General features: G+C 42.2%; 1 protein-coding gene across 2 annotated transcripts in view; it reads left to right on the top strand.

The window, feature by feature from the left end:
- LOC140190675 (hepatocyte nuclear factor 1-alpha-like) overlaps window positions 1-27,869 on the top strand; it is a 222,847-nt gene that overhangs the window by 144,359 nt on the left and 50,619 nt on the right. For both annotated transcript variants that reach the window (XM_072247446.1, XM_072247447.1), the window contains exons 6-7: window positions 3,074-3,275; window positions 11,102-11,293. In XM_072247446.1, coding sequence (XP_072103547.1) covers window positions 3,074-3,275; window positions 11,102-11,293 — 394 coding nt within the window. The remainder of the gene's footprint in view (window positions 1-3,073; window positions 3,276-11,101; window positions 11,294-27,869) is intronic.

Raw genomic sequence — 27,869 nt, forward strand, 5'->3', positions numbered from 1 at the left:
ACAATACTCCAAATGTGGTCTGATTAAGGAGATCTGTGGAAGGTTTAAGGGAGATCTGGGCCAAACATTAGCAAATGGCATTAACTTAGCTTGAAACCCGATCATGAGCTTGTTCAAATCTTGCAGAGTATGTGTGTGACACCAGTAGAAGATGCATCCTCCGTGACCACTTATCAGTTTTTGGTGATTGATTTGCTGTTAGACACAGAAACAAAACATTTTGGAAATCAAAAGACTGTAGATGCTGGAGATTTGACATCAAAAATGCCAGAAACACTCAGCAGGTTATGCAGCATCTATAGAGAGGGAGAAAAAAAAGAGTTAATAATCCTTCGTCAGTACTGGGAAAGTAAGAAAACATCTTGTCTTGTTACTTTTTAAAGTTTGTTATTTGTCGTCATTTTTGCTGGCACGTTCACACTGGTATAACTCTAGGTGCATTTCTGTGACTTGGGACTCTTTCTTTGTGACTAGCAGGACCAGTTTTAATCACAGAGCACAGGAATTCTATAACATGATCATCATGACACCATGTCAAAACTAAGAAAAGAATCAAAGTTGCTTGAGATTACTTTGTGTAGCATGTTGGCACCCTTGGTTATGAAAGTCATTTGCAATGAAAATGTTTCCAGAATTGTCAGAAGCATCAAACTGTTGCGAGGAGATATCCTCAGTGAATGAAGACAATTAAAAGTTCATCACTTATCGTGTTGACAAGTACACCTGTATCAACCAGTACATTGATTTATGAAAACTGTTCACTTGTACCCACGGCCGAGCGCTCTGGTGAGAGCAGTGAAAACAAGGATGATCTGAATTCTCATTGACTTCTGCACTCGCCTCAGTGTGCACGGCCTGTTCCGATGAGTTCACATTCGTTGGATTTGTTGAATGACAAATGGTGGCGGAATAGTTGAGATTCCCACAAGACTTTGTGTTCCCCCTCTTCCCTACCCCAACAGGGAATCTGCTTTGCCTCTGGAGCTTGTTCCTTTTTCACAGAGAACACTTCAGTCCAAGATGTTAATGGCGACCATGACGCCAACTCTTTCTGTGCTGCAGTATTCTATGACTCTATTGCAGGTCAATGGGACTAGGCAGAATAATAGTTTGGCACAGACTAGATGGGCCAAAAGGCCTGTTTCTGTGGTGTAATACTCTATGGTGCCCATTTAAACTAATTCTATCTACCTGCACATGGTCCGTATCCCTCCATTCCTTGCCTGTTCATGTGTCTGTCTTAATGCTTTCGTGTTTCCTGCCACGATTTCGCCTGGCAGTATGTTCCAGACACCCACCCCCGTGTTAAAAAAGAAATTGCCTCATAAAATCAAAGAAACTGGAATGCACAAATGCACAGCCCGTGGTGGCCGTGGTGTCAGACATGATAGAGGCATTTAAGGGGCTCTTAGATGGACACACAGATATGAAGAAAATGGAGGGATTTGGAAGGGATTAGCTTAGAAGACTTTTATTAGTAGTTTAATTAGGTCAGCACAACATCATGTGGTTATATTGTTCTATGTTCCAGGTATTAATGTATATCTTCTACAAACTATCAACTCCCAGCTACTCACATTATTTCCTTTTCTTTCCATCCGCCACCCTCCTGCCTTCCCCTGCCACCAGGGTTCACCCATCACCTGCCAGCTTGTGCTCCTCCTCCTCCCCTTTCCCCTACCCTTTTATTTTGGCTTCAATCCCCTTCCTTACCAGTTCTGACAAAGGGTCTCGGCACAAGATGTTGATTGTTCTTTTAACCTCCGTCGATGCTGCCTGGCCTGATGATTTCCTCCATCATTTTGTGTGTGGTTAATCCAGATTTACAGCAGCTGCAGTCTCTCTTGTGTCTTTGATAAACTTTCACGTTCAAGTTGTAGTCTCTAATATCTGGTGGGGAGGGTCCTAAGTGATGGCTTCTTGGGGCATCGCATTTTGAATATCTCGTCGATGGTGGGGAGGCTGGTGTCCATGAGGAGCTGACTGAGTTTACAGCCCTCTGCAGCTTTTTTCCAATAAATTTAACAAACTCTTCATTGAATAGGTGCAGAGGAGATCTACAGGGATGTTGCCTGGATTGGGGAGCATGCCTTATGAGAATAGGTTGAGTGAACTCGGCCTTTTCTCCTTGGAGCAACAGAGGATGAGAGGTGACCTGACAGTGGTGTATAAGATGATGAGAGGTACTGCTCATGTGGATAGTCAGAGGCTTTTTCCCAGGGCTGAAATTGCTAACGGTAGAGTGCATAGTTTTAAGGTGCTTGGAAGTAGGTACAGAGGAGATGTCAGGGGTAAGTTTTTTTACACAGAGAGTGGTGAGAGCGTGGAATGGGCTGCCAGTGGTGGTAGAGGAGGCGGAAACGATAGGGTCTTTTAAGAGACGACTGGATGAATCCATGGAGCTTAGAAAAATAGAGGGCTATGGGTAAGGCTAGGTAGTTCGAAGGTAAGGACATGTTCGGCACAACCTTGTGGGCCGAAGGGCCTGTATTGTGCTGTAGGTTTTCTATGTTTCTATGAATACTGTACTACAATGACTTCTGTCCTTATGATTGTTCCCAAGACACACTGCGTCCTCAGAGATGCAGGGTTGTAAGAGGAAATTAACACAGCATTTGCTTTCAAAAAGCACTTGTACCAACATAACAACACCACAGACAATAACAATCTGATTTTATTTCAAAACTTAAAAATTATTTTCCTATCAATCTCTCCACTCTATCTGACAGGGACATTTGTTAAGTTTCCTGTGTTCCTTGGCGAATTATTTTACATAACAAAAAGTGTCAGAGCTCAGCCGTTTTCTGCACAGCCCCTTTGTAATTTTACACTGACAGCAGTTGACATTTTATTGCTTTCACTGTCTCCTAACTGTGTCCCTTCAAATCTGGCACCAGGGAAGCTTTAACTCAATTTAATTAAATTGCTGAAATAAGTCAGAACACAATTCAGCTTTCTGAGATTCAATCTACAGGTTTTTTCCAGCCCTGGGTGTGGCTGGGGTGCCTCACGCCAACATGCAATATCTCACGCTATGCCTCTTCTTCCTAACCCAGTGTATTTCCTTTCACAGATAGCTGCCTCGGGAGGAACACTCCCCCCTGTCAGCACGCTGACTGCCCTCCATGGCTTGCAACACAACCCGCCGACTGTAGCCCAGCAGACCCAGAACCTCATCATGGCTTCCTTACCGAGTGTTATGGCCATTACACCCAGTGACTCAGCCTGTCTCTCGCCTGCACTGGCAAACGGAGGAGCTTCCGCACTGGTAATTGGTAAGTAGCCACAGAGATCCTGCATGGTGTCAGTGGTTGGGATATCGCCTGTCACTAAGGCTCTCCAAGTTGCCACCAATAATTCTACACTGAGCCTATATTAAGCCCATTTTTTCTCGTCACAATCTCATTAGCCTACTATTCTTCTACAGTTTTGGGGAAATTTATAGTGACAGATTAACCTATGTTTCTGAGGTGTGGGAGAGAACTGAAACACCCAGAGGAACGCGTCTAGTCACAGGGAGAACGTGGGTAAGCTCCACCTGGACAGTGTCAGAGGTCAGGGTTGAACCCACGTCTCTGGAGTTTGGAGATAATGACTTGATTGGCTGTGCCATTGTGCCATGCATAATGTCAGCACAGAGATGGTGGAGCAGCTGTAATATCCCATCAGGGATGCTGGGATATTCTATTTCCTTGAATATCTCGAGTGAACATTACAAACTCTCCACAGACGTACTTTGACGTGTAATGACAGTTATTAACTACAAAAAAATGGCAGAAGCTTTGTGTACAGTATAGTCTGATCTCCCAGATGTTGTTCATGCACCCTCATCTTTGGTCGAGGTGTAAGGAGGCTTATTCTGATAAGGGATGAGCCTTTCATTTTAACCCTGTTACTATTTCAAGCAGATATGGCCTTAGATTAGCATGTAGGCCAAAGAAAAAGTACTGGAATATTCAGTAGAAGCTGGAGAGACCTCAAAACCCAGACATTCTTAACCACCCATAGTTGGCAAATACAGTGGCTGCAGTGATGTTCATACCATTGCAGTGCTGTGGTCTGAACATCTCACAGGCCACAACTGGATTTTTGCTAAAGTCATCCCAAAACATGTAGAGGCAAATGTTATGTGCTCATCTAATACAATAAAAAAAGTGATGGATTTTGCAACAGTTTGTTCAAGACATTTCATTCAAAAATTCTCATTCAAAGAAATAGCATTCCAGTGTACCATTGACTCAAATGCCTGGTCTTCGCTGAGAAGTTGATATTATTAAGACTTGTCCAAGAATTTTTACTTATTCCTCGGAATACAAGAACTTCCCTTTAAAACAGAGATGAGGCGGAATTTCTTTAGCCAGAGGGAGGTTCATTGCCATGGATGGCTGTGGGGGTGAAGTCATTGGTTATGTTTCAAGTAGGTGTTGAGAGGCTCTTGACCGGTAAGAGTGTTATGGGGAGAATGAAGTTGATCAAATGTTGGAGCAGACTCAATGGGCTGAATGACCTAATTTTGCTGTGATGTCTTGTCGTATTGTAGCACCTTCATGATGTTAGTAAATGCACTACAGCCATTAGAGAACTTTTGGAGTGTAGACACTGTGATAGTGTAGTGAACCACGTCATCTAATTTGCACACAAATGCGGCCCACTGATACCAATGATACAAATGTTCTTATCCTCTGTTTCAGTACAGTTCATTGAAGGATAAATAATAATCAGAAAATTAGGAGGATCTCCATTCAAAATAGTGTAATGAAATGTTTTAAGTTCATTTGAGAGGGCAGAAGGAACAGCAGTGTTTCTGAGGTGCCAGCCTAAATTTTGTTTCTGAGTGTGTAGAATGGAAATTAACCCCACAGCTTCTCTACACTGAGTTTTAAGTTGTGAACAGAGTCCTACAGCTGGGCTGAAACACAGGGTTCATGTAATTGTTACTGACAATGTGATACTGCTCTGATTACACCTTAATCACTCCCACTGCCAATGCATCAGAGCCTTCTCAGGTGAAACTATCAGCGTGGGTGGGTGCAAGAGATGGGAGGGCAACTGAAAGGAGCAAGAGAGTGCAGTTGGTGCCTATGGACCCTGCATCTGTAGTGAAGCAGCCCCTTCATAAGGAGGTAATCGGGGGCAAGGGAGAAGTAAAGCTTTGATGATGTCTTGAAGTATGTGAATGAAACCTTGTCCGCTAAAGTGCTGTCTTTGCTGAATGCAAGATGAGCATAATTACATTCCAACAAGGATTTCCATCAATGAGTGCTTTTGAGTTAAAAGTTTAATTACTATTTTACTAATGTCCAGTGATGACTTGTCTGAGTGTGCAGGCATTAAGGAGGAAGAGGAACTATTTTTCATTCAATGCAGTGGAAAAGACAAACACAGCTGACTTTGAAGTGTGATATCGTGCCTCTCCAAAGCAAAAATACATGCAGTGGCCACTTTATTAGGTACACAATGTACCTAATAAAGTGGCCACTGAATACACGTTCATGGTCTTGTGCCGCTGTAGCCTATCCACTTCAACGTGTTGTGTCTTCAGAGATGCCCTTCTGCACACCACTGCTGCAATGCGTGGTTATTTGTGTTGTGTATTTAATATTTCAGAAATACCTGAGTAATTTTGTAAATATGTTACTGCTTAAGCATTCTTGATTTGTTTATATAATTCATTATGGGTTATATATAAAAATAGGTAAATTGCGTACCTCGTAACACTACCATGTGATATGTGCCCGCCTCACTTAAAGTAAAATGAACTAAGACTCACATCATTTTGGACTCCTTTGTTTTCCTTTTAATCAGTTTAATGTTTGGGAGTTACAAGAAATAACGGTGGCAATGAGACATTTTTAAAACAAACCCAAGATGACTACCTACCTGTGAAAGTTCAGCACGCATTTTTCAGAAGGGAAGACATGATCGAGTTTAAACAAAAAGGCAGAAAATGTATGAATTCACAGGTTCATAAACAGAGAGTACCAGCTGATAATAATTGTAAAAAAACAGCAGAAATGGTTGGCTGCATTCAAAAAGATTGACACCATTCTTTTCACATCAGACAACTGGATTTTGTATATACAGTACATTGAGCAGTATTTTAAAGCAAATGGAATAGTCAATAAGAAACAAGTATCAGTTTTGCCCAGAGTATTGGATTTAAAGGCACACAGTTTACTTAGGAGTTTGACTGCTTCAACCAAACCAGCTGAAACGAGTTTTGCTGAATATTGTGACAGTAATCCAGGAGCATTTAGAAGTGAAATAATTGTTGAATGTTGAACATTTTAGGTTTCATTAGTGGAATCAAAAGGAAGAGGACTCCATTTCAGCATATATGGCTGAAATGAAGAGATTCTCTGAGCATTGTCAGTTCAGTAATGGGCTTAATGACAGACTGAGAGATCATTTAGTTTGTGGAATGTTACAAGAAAGCATTCAAAATCGATACCTAAGTGAAGTAAAACTTACATTTAAAAGAGCAGTTGAAATTGCTGTCTCAATAGAAACAGCAGACAGAAATGCAATTGAATTGCAGTCAGGAATCAAATGTGAATGTGTAAAACAAATTTCAACATCTAAGCAGAATCTGACCTGGCCAAACAAATTGTGTTACTATTGTAGTAGGGGCTCACATACACCAGACCAATACAGGTTTAAAGGTGAAACTTTCAGAAAATACAACAAAGCAGGTCACATACAAGGAGCATGTTGATCAGACAAATATAAATAGAACTGCACAGAGAAGAGAAATAGATAAAAAGTCATGTTGCAATTTCAAAAAAAACCACTAATCTGCATGCTATTGATGAAAAATCTGATGATGATGAGAGTGACACAGGACTGGCTAGCCTTGCGATTTACAATGTAAAAACTAACAATAGACAAGTAATATTGCTTAAACCAGAAGTGAACAGAGGCTTAATAAGGCAATACTCCAGTGAACTAAGATGAAGATGCACTAACTAGAAGACAAAAAAAGAAAGCGAGGGAAGGTGTTCCAGGGCAGTCAGAACCACTTCCTGCAGTACCAGAGTTAATTTCTATATTAATCATGGAGGAGGCCTCAGAACCTGAGATTGTTTCACAGCCGCAAGTCTCCTGCCAAGCAAAGTTATCCTCCTTGTCAGGAAAGAGTTATTCCCCAAGAGTAAAAAAAAGCCTCTGGGTTTTCCCGCCCTCCCCCCTTTCTTTCTCCCTGGGCCTCCTGTCCCATGATCCTCTCATATCCCTTTTGCCAATCAACTGTCCAGCTCATGGCTCCATCCCTCCTCCTCCTGTCTTCTCCTATCATTTCAGATCTCCCCCTCCCCCTCCCACTTTCAAACCTCTTACTAGCTCTTCCTTCAGTTAGTCCTGACGAAGGGTCTCGGCCTGAAACGTCCACTGTACCTCTTCCTAGAGATGCTGCCTGGCCTGCTGCGTTCACCAGCAACTTTTATGTGTGTTGCTTGAATTTCCAGCATCTGGAGAATTCCTCGTGTCTCCACAGTGATTAAGTCTTTGGGCCTGAATGGTGACAACTTAAGATTTACAATGCTGAGGATGTCTGTATATACAGTAGTAGTTGTATTATATAATACTCTGTGTATATAGTTGAGGTGCATCCTCTACTGAGTTGGAGTTTATAGCCAAGCAGGGAGGAGTACTGTGTACTTAGTATTTCAGTCATAGTTGAGTAATCTTGTAAATACGTTGTTGATTAAGCATTCTTTGTTTGTTTAAACAATTAATTATGGATTTCTGTAAAAATCAGTGAATTGCAGACACCATCATGATATCTGCAGTCTTTGCTTAAAGTAAAACAAACTAAGACTCGCATCATTTTGAACTTTGTTTTACTTTCAATTAGTTCAAAGTTTTGTGGTTACAAAACATATTTTGAGTTACTCATGCCTTTTTGTCATCTGGAATAAATCTGGCCATTCTCCTCTGACCTCTCTGATTAACAAAGTGTTTCTCCCACAGAAATGCTACTCTGGATGTTTATTTATTTTTTGGGGTTTTTTTTTGCATCATTCTCTAATCTCTAGAGACTATTGTGCGTAAAAATATCCCAGGAGATCAGCAGTTTCTGAGACACTCAAACCACCCTGTCTGGCACCAACAATTATCCTATGGCCAAAGTTACTCAGATCACATTTCTTCCCCATTTTGATGTTTGGTCTGAATTCACAATTGAACCTCTTGACCATGTCTGCATACTTTAATGCATTGTGTCGCTGCCACATGATTGGCTAATTAGATATTTGCATTAACAAGCAGGTGTACAGATGTACCTAATAAAGTGGCCATTAAGTGTATTCATACCCCTAAATCAGGGTAGTGACTTTGGATAAGAAAAACCACCTAGTAGTCTGTCATTGTCACTGTGGGAGCATTCTTCTGTGCTCTGTCCTCCCCCTCCTCTTCCTTTCCCCTCCGTAGCATCTATTTAATCTGGAGGGGTGGATGATCATGCAAATTTTCATCATCACTGACCATGTTTTGTTTCTCCCTCCACTTTTAGTAAGTCCTGTGACAGTGCTGTTCATTAACCAAAAGGACAGGATAAATCCTGTCAACCAGTGTAGGCTAATCACAGAGTTACGTGAGCATGAGGTTATGTGTTCAGAAGTAAATAAACCAGAACTGCTAGAAATGCTCAGGAATCTCCTACCGAGAGAGAATTTATTGATTTACTGTAGAGGTGCCCTTTCAGTCCAATAAGCCCACACTACCCAGTTACAGACATGTGACCAATGACCCTACTAACCTGTGCTACTTTGGAATGTGGGAGGAAACTGGAGCACCTGGAGGAAACCCACACAGAGAACGTACAAACTCCTGAACCTGTGTCACTGGCTCTGTAATGGCATTATGCCAACTGCTACACTATCATGCCACCACAAATGTATTGGCGACCTTCCATTAATCATATTTTGTTTCTACCTCAGATTTCCACTGTTGTGGTGTTCGCGTTCATTTGGGTTTGGGTTCAAACGAATAAGAGGTCACTTAAGAACAGGCAACCAGGAGATTTCTTGTCACGGCAGGAATGATGAATGTGTGGAGTAGACTTATAAACAGCCAAGTCCAGTTTGCTGTCATGTGCACAAGTATGGAGTATTATACAGGTACATTGAAAAAACTCGCTTGCAGCAGCTATAGGCACAGACAACACAATATAAAATATAGCTAAATTATAGACACATTATACAAGACAGTGCGGAGAGGGAGAGAGGAAGAGCTGTGCAAAATAAGACCTTAGTGCAAAAAAAAGACACAACCAGAGACGAGTCCATGGTAGTGAAAACGGTATTCAGTCATGTTCTGTTGGTGAGCTAGGGTTGGTGTTCAGGTCAGGTCAAGAATCTGATGGTTACAAGAAAGCAGCTGCTGCTGAACCAAGTAATGTGGTGAATGCAAACAAAATTAACTAATTTGAAAACGCACTTGAATATAACGAAAAGGAAAGAGCTTAGCACAACTTTAATTCATGGTCTTTTATTTAAATCCTGTGATTAATCTTTGATTAATATCAGCTGTGGCTCAGTTTATGACTCCCTCAGCTCCGAGGCAAGATTTGGGCACGGGTTCTATTCAGAGACCTGAGCCCAATTTACGATGCATTTCCGGAACTCCGGAAAATCTTGGGGTAAAGCTTTTGTTAATACTGCAGAAGTATCAATGGATGGAGCAATTTGAGCAGCAACTAGGGAAGGGCAAGATATAAGGCAAAGTTGCTTTCATACCTCTTGGAAATATGTGAGCATTGTGCTGAAGAAGTGTTGCACTGTTGGAAATGCTGTCGTTGGGATGAAATGTGAGAGTTATGGAATTATGAATAAGCCCGTCAGCCCATCACATATGTGCTGACCACTTTGCTCATCTATGCTAATCCACCTGCCTGTATTAGGTCCTTATCTTTCCATGCCTCGCCTATTCAACTCTCTGTTTCAATGCTTCTTAAATGTAATGATTATATCTGGCTCCACTACACATTCTGGAATTGCATTCCAGGTATCAACCACTCTCTGTGTAAAGAACATTCCTGTCTAAGATCCTCTTTAAATCTCTTTCCTTTCACCTTAAACCAATGCTGTCTTGATTCTGGCACTCCAGGCATGGACCAAAGATTCTGACTGTCTATCAGGGGTACCTGTCGGCCTCCATCACTCTGAGGAAAACAAGACCAGCCTATCCAATCTCTCCTTATCCTACGATCCAAGCAACATTCTGTTGAACTGGTTTTCTCCCTCTGTAAGAAAGGCAATAGAGCACTCCTGGTGTGTTGGTAGAGATCTAGTCTTCAGCCAACATCACTGAAAACCAGGTGATCTGTGTATTGCCACTTTATTGTTTATGGGATCTGCCACTGTGCCGTCTGCACAATTCAGAACTGTTGTCAACTTCCTAGCTCTTTACTTCATCCCACCCCCTCCAAGTTTCACCTGTCACCTGGTGTTTCTCTCTCCCCTTCTCCCACCTTTCAAATCTACTCCTTAGCTTTTTTTCTCCAGTCCTGCCGAAGGGTTTTGGCCCAAAACGTCGACTGTACTTTTTTCCATAGATGCTGCCTGGCCTGCTGAGTTCCTCTGGCATTTTGTGTGTGTTGCTCAGATTTCCAGCTTCTGTAGACTTTCTCTTGTTTCAGAAATGTTCAGTTTGCTTTGATGTTTTGAGCCAAGATGCCCTGTCAGCACTGGTGAAATGCCTGCGCCCGAAATGTGGACTTTTTATTCCTCTCTAAAGACGCTACTTGACCTGCTGGAGTTCCTCCAGCATTTTGTGTGAGTGTTACTCTGGATTTGCAGCATCTGCAGAATCTCTTGTGTTTATGTTCATTTTGCTGCATAGCTCCCTGATCGTGTGTAAGTTACTATATAAGTGGACTGAGGGAAGAGCAAAGCTTGGATAAAAATGCCGAAAACTACAAATCCTTGGAACAAGCTCAGCGGATCCTGAAAACTCAATGATCCTGTCACAAAACAATCCCTTGGATTGTCTACAATATGTGTTGAATTAGGGCTTATTAAAGTGTCTCGCAGTTTCAACATTATGGAATGCACCAGTTTAAAAAAATACTGCCTAACGCAAATATTTTCAATTGTGCTTTCAGGTCTTGCCACGACTCAAGCTCAGAATGTTCCGGTCATTAACAGCGTGGGCAGCAGCCTGACAACTCTCCAGCCAGTGCAAATTCCTCAGCAGCTTCACGCCCACCCCCAGCAGCCAATCATGCATCAAGTCCAAGGTCACGTCGCCCAGAGTTCGTTCATGGCAACCATGGCACAGCTACAGAACCCACACGGTGAGGCCCTTCTGTTTATTGTCATTCCAGTAGGCTGAGGCATCAAAGTCAGACTGCCACCCTCAGCGCTCCAACCTGGCCCCCATCGCTTCATACTTGTTAGGACTTTATGCGCGATGGGTCTGCATTCATTTCACAGACCGTTGCAATTTGCCGACATGCTGATCAGATATTCTGGGAGCAAAGGCAGTGAAGTTTCTTCCTTTTCCTTCGAAACTCTTGAACCACCAGCAGTTCATGCAAAATAATTTCATTTGTAGTAAAAGTATCTTATTAACTGCAATAACGATCTTCTCAAGCAACTAATGAAACCATTTGACCTGATGAATGGGTGCATATTAGCTAGGTAACCCAACAGAAATTGCCAATTAAAGATTGCTTCATGGTCTTTGTTCTTTAAACACTAGGTTTTTCCAGCATTAGTAAACATTACAAACACATGAAAACAGGATAGTTTTGAGTATTAAAGCCATGGTTTAGGTGCTCTTAATTCACCTATGAACAGTCTCAGCTCAAAACATCAGCTGTTTATCCCCCTCCACAGATGCTGCCTGACTTACTGAGTTCCTCCATCTTCTTGCGTGTGTGTTGCATAAGGTTGCCCGCATCTGCAGAATCTCTTGTGCCTGCAATTGGTCCTTGTCCACTGCTACTCCTGGAAAAGAGCATCTCCCAGTAACACACTGCGATATTAGAGGAAATTAGACAGTAAAAAAAACTGCACAGGTAGCTTCAATTTGTTTTCACCCCGCAGGCAAACAATACACTCTCTTTGAAAGAGCAGGGAATTGAGGGCTATGGGGAACTGGCACAGAAGAGGAATTGAGGTCAATTACCTCTCAGCTGAATACTGTATATTTATGAGTTGTATTCTTAACCATTATCTTACATTTCTTTCTACCAAGCCTTGGCTCTAACCTCTGGAAATCCATGATGTTGTACTATTATCAGCCTTACAGTGAAAGTCATTGTAAATTGCTAGTGTTTAGTTGAACATTAAACACGATGAATGTAAGCACCCATTACAATTAGTAAAACCTAAGATCCCTCCAGGACTTGGATTTTCAGAAAGTATTTGACAAGTGAGGTTGCTTAGCAAGTTGAGAGCCCATGGTATTACAGGAAAGATACTAGTACGGATAAAGCAGTGGGTGATTGGCAGGAAGCAAAGAGTGGGAATAAAGGGAGCCTTTTCTGGTTGGCTGCCGGTGACTAATGGTGTTCCTTGGGACCGCTTGTTTTTAGATTGTATATCAATGATTTGGATAATGGAATTGTTGGCTTTGTGGCCATGTCTGTGGACGATATGAAGATAGGTGGAAGAGCAGGGCCAGTTGAGGAAACAGGGAGGCTGCAGAAGGACTTGGATAGATTAGGGGAATGGGCAAAGGAGTAGCAAATGGAATACAGTGTTGGGAAGTGTATGGTCATGCACTTTAGTAGAAGAAATAAAAAGGTTAGACTATTTTCTAAATGGGGAGAAAATTCAAAAATCTGAGGTGCAAAAGGACTTGGGAGTCCTTGTGCAGGAGATTGGGGCTGAGTGGGAAATGGATCAGTCATGATGAAATGATGGAGCAGAATCGATGGGTCAAATGGCCTAATTCTGCTCCTATATCTTATGGTTTTATGGACACTGTCGTACATTGTTCACATCACCAAACCATCCACTTGAAATTAAGTAACCTGTTAATCTGATCAGCTGTGGTTGCCTTCTGTTGCTTGTAGTTCATGAGCTGTCTTTCTGTTGTAACCATTTCTTGAAAAAATTGACATCCTGTTCAAGGTGTGGTGTGGTATGTGACTTCTGAACTTTCTTACTTTTCTTTGAGTCTCCCTTTTTGAAGCCTTTATTGGCTTTAATATTGTGCTCTGACTGTTGGTAAAATGTAGCTAAAAATCGTTTGGCTTAAAACAAATACTTGCCGCTCTCATCAGATATGCCTTCCTCCCATATAATCCAATGAAATTACTTGACATCTTCCTCAACCTATGTAACCAGTTTGCTGGTTCTCAATAATATATACTTGCTGTTCAGTCCAGCAGTGGTAATCTAGTGTGAGTTGTTTCAGATTGTTATGTTTTGCTGCTTTTAATCAACAGAATTCTCTCTAGTTGAGAAATTACTGGGCACATCTTTTTCCAAAAGCCTTGTTGGAGCCAATCAGTTTGTACTGTTGATTCTCTGAGAGTCCCTGTCCCTTAAGTGCCTTAGTCTCAGTCGTCCACATTTGCTGTTAGAGCCTGTCATAGATTCTATCACGTTAGTTAAAGGTCATTGCAATATTTAAGTGATAAATATACTGTATATCATGAGATTAGTTGTTTTGTGGCAACAGTACAGTGCAATACATATAAAGTTACTGTAAGAAATATAGAAAATATAATTACAAGTATTGCAAAAAGACAGCAGAAGGTGAGGTAGTGTCCATGGTTTCATGAGCCGTTCAGAACTCTTGATGGTGGAAGGAAGAAGCTATTCCTGAAATGTTGAGCGTGTGTCTTCAGGTTGTTGTACCTCCTCCCACCCTGATTAGATTAGATTATGAGGACACACAGTCCTCTTTTATTGTCATTTAGTAATGCATGCATTAAGAAATGATACAATGTTCCTCTAGTGTGATATCACAGAAACACAAGACAGACCAAGACTGAAAAACTGACAAAAACCACATAATTATAACACATAGTTACAACAGTGCAAAGCAATACCGTAATTTGATAGAAGAACAGACCATGGGCACAGTAAAAAAATGCCTCAAGGTCTCTCGAAAGTCCCAACATCTCATGCAGACGGTAGAAGGAAGAAAACTCTCCCTGCCATGAGCTTCCAGCACCGCAAACTTGCCGATGCAGCATCCTGGAAGCACCCGACCACAGTCCGACTCTGAGTCCGTCTGAAAACTTCGAGCCTCCGACCAGCCCTCCGACACCGAGCACCGTGTACCATCTCTGCCGAGCGCTTCGACCCCGGCCCCGGCAACAGGCAATAGGCGAAGCCGAGGATTTGGGGCCTTCCCCGCCAGAGATTCTCGATCGCACAGTAGCAGCGGGCAGCGAACCGGGCATTTCAGAAGTTTCTCCAGATGTTCCTCCGTGCTTCTCACGTCCGTCTCCATCAAATCAGGATTGTGCATGGCCCCTATTTAACAAATACAATATCATTTCACTGGAGAGGCCGCGCGTGCTGCGTCGCGCCGCCATCTTCCATGGTAGCAGTTAGAAGAGGGCATGTCCTGGATGGTGAGGATCATGAGTGCTGGACGCAGTACTTCCTGAGGCAACACCTACTGAAGATGCCCTCGGTGGTGGGGAGGCTAGTACCCCTGATGGTACTACCCACAACCCACCGCAGCTTCTTTGCCTCCATTCCTCCATATCAGCAATGCTTGGGCACTGCTCCCTGATACAGAAGCTGGATGCCCTTTGCTAGAAAATTATCCCTTTGAAAGTTAGAAATGCAGCTTTGGTATAACATTTTCAGATGTGATAGGACTTTGGGATTACCTTCACCCACCCACCACTGCCCACACAAAGAACCAAGCCCTAAAAAAGGAATTTGTTTTTAATAATCATGAATTACTGTAAGATAATGCTAGGTTTGCTATTTCTCCAATATCACTCTGATACTGCAATCTTGTTCTGAGGTCTTCAATTTTATTTTCAAGGGACTGTACATTCGCCAGCAGGGTAGTCAGCAGTGGAAATCTAAAGCCTCTGTGTTTCAATTGTACCTCAGACTGGCTTTGCGCCCGCACTCTTGCTTTCTTAAAGGGGAACTGGACACACAGCTCGAGCCTGTAGTCCAGGATCTGTTGAGTAGTGATAGATTTTTTTTAGATGTCTCAAAACAATGTTGCTTAGCGAAGTACCCATGTCTGTGGCTGTGGCTTTCAGCTGTAGTGGTCCTAAACTGGAATATTTGGTGATTCCCATCAGAACTGCGTGCAAAGAGTTGTCAGTTACTGGTGCCATCTTGTCAAAGTCACATCACAGCCCCTGTCATAGTTACCTTGAAAGGAGAATGGCTGGTTGTGTTAGAAAGGATATCTCTGATGGCCACCAGCATTAGAGGAAATGCAAATTCCCAGTTCTTGTCAGACTTGGAGTCAGCAGCCTTGTTTTACAGTACAGTTCCTGTGCTCACCCATGCAGCCTGCTGGTGAGATACAAGAGGCACTTATAACATTGCCAGCTAGCCAGATTCCCTTGGAAAAGGAGGCTGAAGCCCATAATTATTCTGATTGAAATGTGGGTTGTGATACCATATTCATGTGACCAGAATTTCCAGCTTTGGGTTCTCATAGTTCCTTCCTTTATTCAAAAACTGTCTTCCTCTTTTTATACACCTTAGTCTTTATATTGGTACCACAAACATGAATAGTGCCAAAATAATTTTATCTTTATTCTTCATGATAGTACTTTGGTTTTTACAACAAACCCTGGAGCTTGTACGAAGCCTTGGGCAATTATAACTGAATATTTCACAAGAGCCGAAGCTTTGGTAAGATCTGTGGATAAGGTGTTTCTGTACACTGGGAAATGTGAATACAGCTCATTTTGTAATGACTAGTTAAGCTTTATGGTGTAAGGATTAACCCAAGGAAAGCTGAGGTTGCCACACCCTTCTCATTTTCTCCTGGAATGATTTTGGAGCCTGGATACAAATAAATGAAAAACATTCCAGCCTGGGACAACTTAGAATACCATGAATTTAGATATTTATGTCTAAAGAATGTGTTACCTTTTTAAAAAAAAAATGGGATCAGTGTGTGAGTGGATGCCAGGAATAGGAACTAAGGAACTTAAGGAAGCAATAATTCAAGGACACCTAACCCCCCCCCCCCACCGCGAGTCATTACACCTATAGCAATTTCTCATTGTCATGTTACAATAACATAAACTATTCCGTCCAGTCTATGGTGCCAGCCTTGCTGGGCACGTCTGACACTGACACTAACAGGACTCTTTTATTAGTAACATTACTGCATCTGCCTGTAACAGCCATATTTATACACATTTGATCTCACTTTATTGGAGATAGGGCCTTTTGCCCGACCCATCCCTATCCCACTTCTTTGGAACTGAGACTAACTTGCTCTCTCCCTTCCCCAGTTCTGATAAAGGGTCTCGGGCCTGAAACATTAACTCTTCCTTTCCACGGATGCTGCCTGACCAGCCTACTCTTTCCAACAGTTTCTGATCTTTATTTTCCCATTTCCAGCATTTGCGGCTTGGTTGATTTTCATAAATGTTTGACTGTGGCCGTGAGTTTTTCACAACAAGCCTATGGGCCAAACCAGACCTCTCAATAAGTTGCCGTAAAATCAATGTGACATGCTGGAGGAAGAGAGGTCAGGGTGGATAAAAACCTCTCCCAGTGTGGGTTGTCTGCTGCATTTTATGACCTGGATCGAAATTGAAAGCAATGTAACCTAACAGTGGACTTAATTTTCACCATCACAACTGTTCACATCCAAATTTATTGCTGCAGAATGTTCTGCTTAAATCAAGGCAACATGTCCTTCAGAGTGCACATCATCTGTGTTCATATCAGCCAGACTCGCCCTCCTTGTAAGCTTTAAATCTTCAAAAGAGGCAGTCATTATTTGATCGAAATCTCATTTATTCAGTTCAGGACCCCAGTTGGTGATGCTAAATAATTGGTCTGCAAGGAATTGAGGGGAACAAGCTGGTTGGATTAAATCCTTTTGGACGGTTTATTACTGTTCCTTTAACCTTGAGTTAGTCCAGTTTTTCACTGTGGTTTTGCATTGATTGCAGCAATCAATCTAAGGAGATGCAGGATCAGTTGCAGCAGCGGTTTGGGTTACAGCAGATTTAATTCTTTTTTCTCGCAGCAATTTTTTGGTCCATCCCAGCTGCCTTGTACTCAAGGACTTTCCCCTATAGAGCTAACGTCTCCCGTGGCAGCGGTGGTATCGCTGTGAGGCAGAAATCACACCGTCTCACCTGTTCACTGCTCTTGATTTCACTACCTGTGGCGAAGACTTCAAGCTCTTAGAGTCATATAGTAGTACTGTATGGAAATAATCCCTTCGTCCCACTCACCTGTTCAGATTGCAGGAGCCCATGTTTGACCCATATCCCTCTGAACCTTTCATATCCATTTACTTACTCAAATGTCGTTATTGTACCCGCATCAAATACTTTCCTTGACAGCTCATTCCGGGACGAGAAGATGGCGGCGCGATGCAACGCATGCAGCTCTCCAGTGAAATGATATCGTATTTGTAAGTAGGGGCCGTGCACAATTCTGATTTATTGAGACACGCGTGAGAAGCAGAGGAACATCTGGAGAAATTTCTGAAATGCCCGGTTCACTGCCGCTGTTACTGTGCGATCGAGAATCTCCGGAGGGAAGCCCCCAAGATCCCCGGCTTTGCCTGCTGCTGGCGACCAAGGCTGAGGTCAAAACGTTCGGCAGAGATGGTGCTTGGTACTCAGTGTTGGAGGGCTGATCGGAGCTTGAAGTTTTCGGTCGACTCAGAGTCGGACTGTGGTCGGGCATGGCAGGGAGAGTTTTCTTCTTTCTCCCGTCTGCGTGAGATGTGGGACTTTCGAGAGACTTTGAACTTTTACTGTGCTCACGGCCTGTTCTTCATCAATTATGGTATTGTTGCACTGTTGTAACTATATGTTATAATTATGTGGTTATTGTTAGTTTTTCAGTCTTGGTCTGTCCTGTGTTTCTGTGATATCACACCAGAGGAATATTGTATCATTTCTTAATGCATGCATTACTAAATGACAATAAAAGAGGACTGTGTGTCCTCATAATCTAAAACAAAAGACACACCACCCTCTGGATATAGAACAAGAGATTCAGAAGATGATGGAAGTCTAGAGCAACACACACAAAATGCTGGAGGAATTCAGCAGGTCAGGCAGCATCCATAGTCCTGATTAAGGGTGTCGGCCCGAAGTGTTGACTGCTTATTTTTCCTCTAACATTTTGTGTGTTGCTTGGCGTGATGATGTTGGTCTCTCAGGTCTCTGTTACTTATTAACCCTGCCATTTTAAATCTAGGCCCTCTAGTGTTTGATCCCCTTTCTCTGAGAGGGGGAGGGGGAATGACAGTGTCCATTTATCCTAGTTGGTTCATATAAAACCTCATTGTTTTATACACCTCCCCTCTCTCTCCTATGTTTCAACATTGAAGTCCTAGTCTGCCCAATCCATCCCTCTAACTCAGTTTCTCAAGTCCTTGAAACATACTCTTGGGACAATTTAAGTGACGAGCAGCTAACAGCTCCCACAATCAGATCCTGAATGGCTTTCAAGACCTGACCAAGAGTTGAAAAGGTTTACATGAATGCAGCCCACTTGTAACATCAGATTTCATCCCAAGTGCTTCAGAGGAAACTGTACTTTTGAACTGTTGTAACTTTGGAAAAATGGCAAACTATTTGTACAGTAAAAATCCCACAAGGAACAATGAAATAAATGACTTCCTGGTGCTCTGTGTTGAAGGATAAACTAGATCAACAACTCTGTGCAGATTGGGGACATAGTAGACAGCGAGGAAGGCTATCAAAGCTTGCAGTGGAATCTGGACCAGCTGGAAAAATAGACTGAAAAATGGCAGATGGAATTTAATGCCAACAAATGTGAGGGGTTGCACTTTGGTAGGGCAAACCAGAGTAGGATTTGCGCAGTGAATGATGGAACAGGAGTGTGGTAGAACAGAGGCATCTGTGAATACAGATCCTTGATGGCCTTCATAAATTAGAATATTGAGTACAGGAGTTGGGATGTTATGCTGAAATTGTATAAGACATTGGTGAGGCCAAATTTGAAGAATTCAGTTTATTTCTCATCACCTACCTACAGGAAAGATACCATAAAGATTGAAAGTCTACAGGAAAAAATGACAAGGATGTTGTAGGAAAGGTTTAATAGGTTAGGACTTTATTCCCTAGAGTATATGAGAATGAGGGGAGATTTAATACAGGTATACAAAAGTATGTGAGGCGTACAGGTAGGGTAAGTACAACCAGGCCTTTTTTCACTAGGTTGGGTGAGAGGTCACAGGTTAAGGGTGAAAAGTGAAAAATCTAAGGGGAACCTGAGGAGGAACTTCTTTGCTCAGAGGATGATGTGAATGTGGAATGATCTGGTATGCAGGGCTACAGTCCAATTGCAGGTCACTGGGACTAGACAGAATAACAGTTGAGCATGGACTAGATGGAACTAGTCTGAAAGATCAATATTGCTCAGAATCCATTTGCCTCACCCTGTCTCCTGTTCCAAACAGTTTGCCGCTCTTTTCTTGGCTGAATGATGACCTCGTTCCCAAAGCAATGTTTGCTTCCCATATCTGCTTATCCAAAGGTAATTCCTGGCCAGAACTGGACCGCCACCAGCCCATATCCTCCTCATGGTGAATAACATCGCTTGAATAAGACTGTCATGGCAGAAAATTCTCTCAGAGTTGCATCTGCTCTGCAACTATTTTTTTTAGATTATGAGGACACGCAGTCCTCTTTTATTGTCATTTAGTAATGCATGCATTAAGAAATGATACAATATTCCTCTGGTGTGATATCACAGAAACACAGTTCAGACCAAGACTGAAAAACTGACAAAAACCACATAATTATAACATATAGTTACAACAGTGCAAGCAATACCGTAACTTGATGAAGAACAGGCCGTTAGCACGGTAAAAAGTTCAAAGTCTCTCGAAAGTTCCACATCTCACGCAGACGGGAGAAGGAAGAAAACTCCTCCTGCCATACCCAACCACAGTCCGACTCTGAGTCGTCTGAAAACTTCGAGCTCCGGACACCGAGCACCATCTCTGCCGAGCGCTTCGACCCCAGCCCCAGCTGCCAGCAACAGGCAAAGCCGGGGATTTTGGGGCCTTCCCTCCGGAGATTCTCGATCGCGCAATAGCAGCGGCAGCGAACTGGGCATTTCAGAAGTTACTCCGGATGTTCCTCCATGCTCTCATGGCTGTCTCCATCAAATCAGAATTGTGCACGGCCCCTATTTAACAATACGATATCATTTCACCAGAGAGACTAAGCGCACTACATCGCGCCGCCATCTTCTCCTCCCGCCAGCTATTATTTCACAATTCAGTGTATCACACAGTGCATGGATGTCTCAGTAGATAAATGGAAGGGGTGGATGCTTTAAAGGACAAGGGAGCCACTGTAACGAGGTTGAAAGTTAAGTGCTGGCCAGGGTTCTGGGGAGAACTCCCTTGTAAAATAGTGTTGGAAACTTCCTGATCCATCTGAAACTCACATCCAATAAACAGCTGTCAAGATCCTTTCCGCATTCTCCCTTTGCTGAATGGAAGTAAAATTCATACTGCCCGACAAGCATGGGTGACATTACAAAGCCCCGGGGAGTAAGTGACAGAATTGCCCTTGGGTGAGAAACTTTGCCGACTATGACTTCTGTACAGATGACACCAGGACTATTCTACAGCTTACATTGTAACGAAACTGTTGAATGCACCAAAGTATGATCACACCTTGAGCCAGGCACTGACCTCAGCTGAGCTAAAGCCCCAGTCAGACCATAGCCCTTGTACTGTTGATTCAGTGAGCTGAGTTATCATTCAACACAACTGAAACCTTCATTTTCGCACATGATGATAAACGGAGATCTTTTTGCCATCCCTGTAGCTGTTAGGGTTTGAATGACAGAATCTGAATAAAGAGCAATTTTATCCATGCCGTTATTTGTCTGTCAACTGATATAATTTGAACAGATTTTCTCAGCATTGCAATGTGGCGGCTTGGGAAGTCTCCCATGTGCTCTGTTAGAGGAATGACTGCATTTCACAAGTACAGTACAGCTGGTTGTTTCTACTTTCCAGCTACACCAGAAAGTTTGCAGAATGAGAATACTGTTCCAAAACAGAGTGGCATGATTGGGTCACCCTAATGTTGTGTGTGTGGGGCCTCAAATTACCTGAAGTGTCGTTTCCGCTACAGTCTGGAAGATTCGTCGCTGTGTGCAGTCAGGGACTGAAGTTCAGATTCACATACATGCAGTGAAATGCAGTGTTTGTGTTCATGACCAACACATCCGAGGATGTGCTGGTGTGTCGCCGCACATTCCGGTGCCAATACAGCCCGACAGAGCAACACAGAACACAACAAAACCGAACGTACCAAGCAACAACAGTGAAGCAAGCCCCAGTCCTCCCTACACAGTCCTTTGAACTCCATGACAGGCCACTTCGGCCTCCAGCCTCCAGTGGACTCAGACTCCCAGACAATGGGACTTGGACATTTCCAGCAGACGACCATAGATTCGCAGACTCGGGGCTCTGGTCATTGTGCCTAGATTTCCGACTGACCTTCGGCCCTCATCTGCAGTATCGACCTAGGGCTTGCTGATAATGAATGAGGACACTGGACCAGAACTCCAGGCCTTGAGCTCTGGACTGTCCGATGACAGGGTCCTGAATACTAGGCCAACCCTGGTCCTGCTGAATCACGTACCTAGGGGCTCCCACATCCTCAGTGGTCAGCCGGTCCAACATCCAACCACATCCATGTCACTTGCCTTCAAATGAGGAGCAGAGGCTTAGACTCAGGCCTGATCACTAATTCCCCACATCCCTGTCCCTAAATCCGAACCTGATCTCTAGCTCCCCTCTCTATCCCCAAACCTTTCCTACGAATCTACAAAAAATAAACCCTAAAAACAACTAAGTGTGAGCTGCAACCTTGATGGCGACTTAGCTCAGTGCCATCTTGGGACATTGGAGTCCGTGTAGAGAAGATCTGTAGATCAGTGAGGTCTGGAACATGGTAACCTGAAGGGGTTATAGTCTAGAGGGTGGTGTCAGGAGCTGGATCTGTAAGTTAAAGAACAGTTCTGCAAACAACAACAGTGTTTCCATTTTTAATTATGTACATTGGTAGGCAGTGTTCCTTTTCCTAAAGCAACTGATAAAACTGATATAGAACAAAAGGTCTTGTAATTACTTGTTATGCTTTGTAACTCCAAAAACTAATCAAAAGAAAAACAGGGGAGCCGGGACACGTTTTGTCATCTTTGTTTTACTTTAGTGAGGCATGTACATGGTAGTGTAATGACGTGTGCCATTCACATACTTCTTACATATAACCCACAATAAATTCTGTAAACAATAAAGAATGCTTAATCAAACAATATTACAATTTACAAAATTACTCAGATATTAGTGAAATATTAAATACACAACACTCCTCCCTGCTTAGCTATAAACTCCAACTCAATATAGAATGCATCTCAACTCAAATATGTAATGTATTGCCCTCTACTCATATACTATACATAATGTAATTAGATATCCACGGCATAGTAAATTTTAAATTGTCCCATTCGAGCCTAAAGATTTAATTGCTGTGAAGGATTTTTTATTTTTGTGGGATAATGTCTTTCCTGACGAGGGGTGGGGGGGGGGGTTACTCTGCTCGTTAGGAGAGACTTGTGGCTGTGAAACAATCTCGGGTTCTGGAGCCTCCTCCATGCTGGTTGTAGGAGTCGACTCTGGGACTGCGGGAAGTGATTCTAACCGCTCAGACCATCTTTCTTCTCTAACAATTGACTCTACTTTCCACAAATGAATAATGTGCCATCTCCAGTTGACATCAGATGCAATCTCCAATGTCCAGTTCTGATCTTAATCTTTCCAAGTCCGCACATTTGATCACCTCTGTAGTCCCTCACCAGGACTGCTCGTCCAGAGGTGAAACATTGGACCTCCTTGTTTGAGGAACCCTCAATTTGTCTCAGCTGTTTGTCCTGCTTACTCCTTCTGAGACTGGGTTTGAGGAGATCCAAATGTGAGCACAAGGGATGACCCAGGAACAGTATAGCTGGTGAGTTGTTGGGTGTGGAGTGTGTTACATTACAATATGTAAGGAGGAAATTGGTGAGCTTCTGATTCAGTGTCAGTCTTGTGTGTTCTGCTGACATTACTCACAGTGCCTTCTTTAAACTCTGGACAAACCTTTCCGCCAAGCTGGATGGTACGGTGCAGATGTAATATGCCTTATTCCATTCATTTTCAGGAATGACTGAAAATGTCCTGCTACAAACTGTGGCCCACTGTCACGGACTAAGTGTTCTGGAATAGCAGTCCTTGAGTAGACGCTTCTGAGCACATTGACAGTGTGCGAGTCTGTAGTGGAAGCTATTGTGAACACTTCTGGCCAATTTTTAGCTGCATCCACTACTACCAAAAATGTGTGCCCGCGAATGGTACGATAAAATTCATGTGAATCCTTTGCCTGGGCAATGCAGGTCATTCCCAGGGATGGAGAGGCTTTGCTCTTGGCACTTTCAGACATGTTGGCACTGTGAACAGTGCATGGCAAGCTGCTGGATCTGCTGATCTATCTCAAGCCATCAGACAAAGTTTCCAGCCAACACTTTTATTTTGACCATGCCCAAGATGACTGGCATGTAGCTCTTCCAACACTTTAGCTCTCAGCTTGGATGGTACAACAGCTCTCAATCCCCACATAAAGCAACCCCCATCAAGGGCAAATTCATTCTGGGACTGGTAAAAATTGGGTAATTGGAGATTTTGCTGCACATTCCAGCCAGTTTAGCTTTCCACGTAGACCTGAGTTAGTGTGCGGCCTTTCAGGTTTCCCTTTGTATCACCTCTGCTGCAATGGGGAGACTTTTGGTTAGTATTAGGGAGATTATGTCCAGAGTAGTGTCCTTTTGTAAATTTTTCTAATATGACCCTTTCCAAGGGTAAACAGGACAATCCATCAGCATTTCTGTGGTTAGTTGTCCTGTTGCATTCAATCTTAAGATGTCCTCTGAGTTTGATTTTGTGATTGTGTCCTCCAAGAAACAGAGCCCATCTCCGCGTTCCTGCCGCTGTTGTTAGTGGAACACTCTTCTGTGGATTGAAAATGGACACTAGTGGTTGATGGTTAGTAAAGAGGGTAAACTCTCTCCCATACAGGTACTGGTTGAAACATTTTACACCTCAAACCAGACTTAAGGCACCTTTGTAAAGTGTGCATAATTTTTTTCTCTGGAAAGTGGTGTAAAGTCTATGGGGCATTCACTTTCATAATTCATAACTTGTGACATGACTGCACCTATAACATAAGGCGAGGCATCACAGGCAAGCTTCACTGGATGGTGTGAATCATAATGTGGGAGTACAGTGTCTGACGTCATTGTTTCCTTTACCTTTTGGAAAGACACCTCACACTGCTTGTCCACTGCCATGTCTTCCTGATCTGTAGTAATTGGTTCAAGGGGTGGAGCACAGTAGCCAGATTTGGCAGGAATCTGTTACAGTAGTTGGCAAATCCTAAAAAGGACCACAACTGTGACACATCATTTGGCCTTGGGGCATTCATCACTGCTTAAATTTTCTCAGCACACTTGTGCGTCAATGGTGTGCCCACAGTAAGTGATGCTTGGTTTAAAGAATTCACATTTGTTGCATCATGCTCTGAACCCATGAACTTCTAATCCTTTTAACACTGTCTTGAGATTTTGGAGATTTTTCTTGTCATCCTCACTGGTAAAAGTGATGTAATCTATATAACACCTGCAGTACCTGTCTACCAGAGTGCAGGTGTAGGCACTACTCAAAAAAATCAGCCTATAATATTGATAAAGCTCTTTGTGAGTGGTTATGGTGAGAAGCACTTTGGACTCTTCTTCCATCTCCATCTGTAGGTAGGACTCAGCTAACTGCACTTTACTGAAGTGTTTCCCTCCAGAAAGGTTTGTAAAAAAAAAATCCTCTGCCCTGGGCAGAAAAAAAATTGATCTACTTGGTTGATGGTTCACTTCAGATCCTGACAGAAATACCCTTCTTGGTCACTGGGACTACTGGAATTGCCCATGGGCTCTACTCAACCTTGGAAAGAATTCCTTCATCCTCCATGTGATCTAGCTCTCCGGCTGCTTTATCACAGACGGTACAAAGAACAGGATGGGTTTCGCAAAACTTAGGTGTGGCATTTTAATTTTACCCTTGAAGTGTCCGAGTATTCCAATGCCATCCTCAAATACTGTTGTGGCATCATCCAGCACCTTTCATAATTTGCTTTCAGTTGACTCTATTGCAGGGGAAGAGGCGTGCAAGTGGTGGATGGATCTCCAATGAAGTTGTAGTTATCTCAGTCAGTCACAGCCCCACAACGCTGGCCCTCCTGTTTTTACCACATACATGCCCAATGTGGCTTGTTGTTTGTTATATCTCACTGTTATGAATGTCATTCCTACAAGAGTTATCTCTTCTCCAGTGTAATAAGTTCTTGGTTGGATATCTGCAGGCTTCAGTTCTGTATCTTTGAAATGGCATTCAAATTAATTTAGTGGAATAACTGAAACAGATGAGCCATTGTCCAATTCCACTTCAATTAATTTGTTGTTCACTTCTAGTATAAGATGCTTAGATTTTACACTGTAAATCTCAAGGCTACCTAGTCCTGTGTTGCTTCCATTATTATCAGATTTTTTATCAACAACATCCGGATTAGTGCTCTTTTTGAAACTGCATCTTAACTCTTCTTTTTATCTTTTTCTCTTCCCTGTGCAGTCCATTTATTTTTGTCTACCCGACATGCTCCTTGTCTGCGTCCTACTTTGCTGCATTTTCTGTAAGTTTCATCTTTAAACCCGCATTGGTCTAGTGTATGTAACCCCTCTGCCAGAAAGTAACACAATTTGTTTGGCCAGGCTGGTTTCTGTTCAGACGTTGCAATTTTGTTCATGCTCACTTTCATTCCTGACTGCAACTTATTTGTGTCTCTGTCTGCTGTTTCCATTGATACAGTGATTTCTAACATCTCTCTTAAATATGAGTTGTACTTTAGTTAGAAACTGTTTTTGAGTGCTTTCTTGTGAGATTCCACAGCCTAAATGATCTATCAGTGCATTATTAAGCCTATCACTAAACTGACTATGCTCAGACAATTTCTTCAATTCAGCCACATAAGCTGAAATGCACTCCTCTTCTTTTTGATACCACTTATGAAACCTAAAGTGTTCTGTAATCAACAATGGTTTTGGTTCTAAATGTTCCTACACTATATTCATGTTAGCAAAGCTCATTTTGGCCAGTTTGGTTGGAGCCATCACACTTCTAAACAAACTGTATTATTTTCCACCTATTACATTTAGCAACAATGGCACTCGTTTGTCATTGATTTCTTAATTTGGTTCAAAATACTTTTCAATTCATTCATTATACATCATCCAGTTAACTGTTGTGCAGTTGAACACAGCTATCTTTCTGATGTAGCCAGCCATTTCTGCTTTTTACTTACTGTTTATGAATCCATGAATTATGTCTATTTTCTGCCTTTTTTAAAAAAAACTTGAGTTCCTCTCTCTCTCCCACTTCCAAAGAAAAAGCTAGCTTCTTTTGTGTCAAAAAGTATCTCTGGAGTCACCTGCAAAATGAAGCTCAGTAGAGCTTGGACATGAGTTTCTGAATGGCATTGATATCTATTTGTGGTTTCATATGTGTAGAGTAATCAGTTTCGTCTATATCCTTTCCAAAGCTTCACTTTGAGTCTGTGCTTTCTTTTTAACTCAAACATCTCGCTGTGCTTCTACAGGTAGGTAGTTGTCTTGAGTTTGTTTTAAAACTTCCTTGTCACCACTGTATTGTTTTGTAACTCGAAAAACTAATTGAAACAAAGACATGGGAGCCGGTACGAATTTTGTCTTATTTTGTTTTGCTTTAGTGAGTTGCACACATATGATGTGGTGACATAATGACGTATGCCATTCATGTACTTCTTACATATAACCCATAATGAATTACGTAACCAATAAAGAATGCTTAATCATTCAATATATTTACAATATTACTCAAATATTACTGAAATATTAAACACACTACATTATTGTACAAATATTATTTCACATGTGACATCTGTCACAATGAAGATTTAAATAACTAGATATTCAATTATGAAGGGCTGTTAGTTTAATGGTATTTTGTTGTCACATTAGTTGTTGGGTATAATGTAAAATGGATTCTTTTGCTTGCCAAAAATGAATGCTTCCTCTCTCTTTCTAGTGAGAGATGATCATCGATTGCTTTAAATGATCAATATGTATTCCTCCCCTTAAAATCCTGTTAAGCTATTTAGAAAACCTCTATTTAAATCATGTACCTCCACAAAAATACTAATAGGAAGAGCATAAATAGTTTAATCGCATGTTAATCTCCACCAGATGGAATGCAAATAAGTAATTTACAGTTAACTTACACTCCCTAGGAAAGGCAGGAGAGCAGCCACTAAATTAGACAAATGTTTCTGTGATACACTGACCCCCTGGGGCTTCTCTGTCAATACACTGTAAATTGCAACAAATGCTTTATTATTAAATTTTAGCACATCAGCCAGTGGCAATGCAAAATAACTTCAGATAGTTCTTTGCTCGGTCATTAATTCAATTATTTTTAAAAGTATTATAACAATTGGTGAACAAACTATCTTTGGAAACCTAAGAGATTTCAAATGCTGGAAACTGGAGCAACACATAACAAACTGGAGAAGCTCAGGAGGTCGGGTGGCAGAAATGGAAGGAAGTGAACAGGTG

This window comes from Mobula birostris, chromosome 31 (genome assembly GCF_030028105.1).
Source record: "Mobula birostris isolate sMobBir1 chromosome 31, sMobBir1.hap1, whole genome shotgun sequence".
NCBI lineage: Eukaryota > Metazoa > Chordata > Chondrichthyes > Myliobatiformes > Myliobatidae > Mobula > Mobula birostris.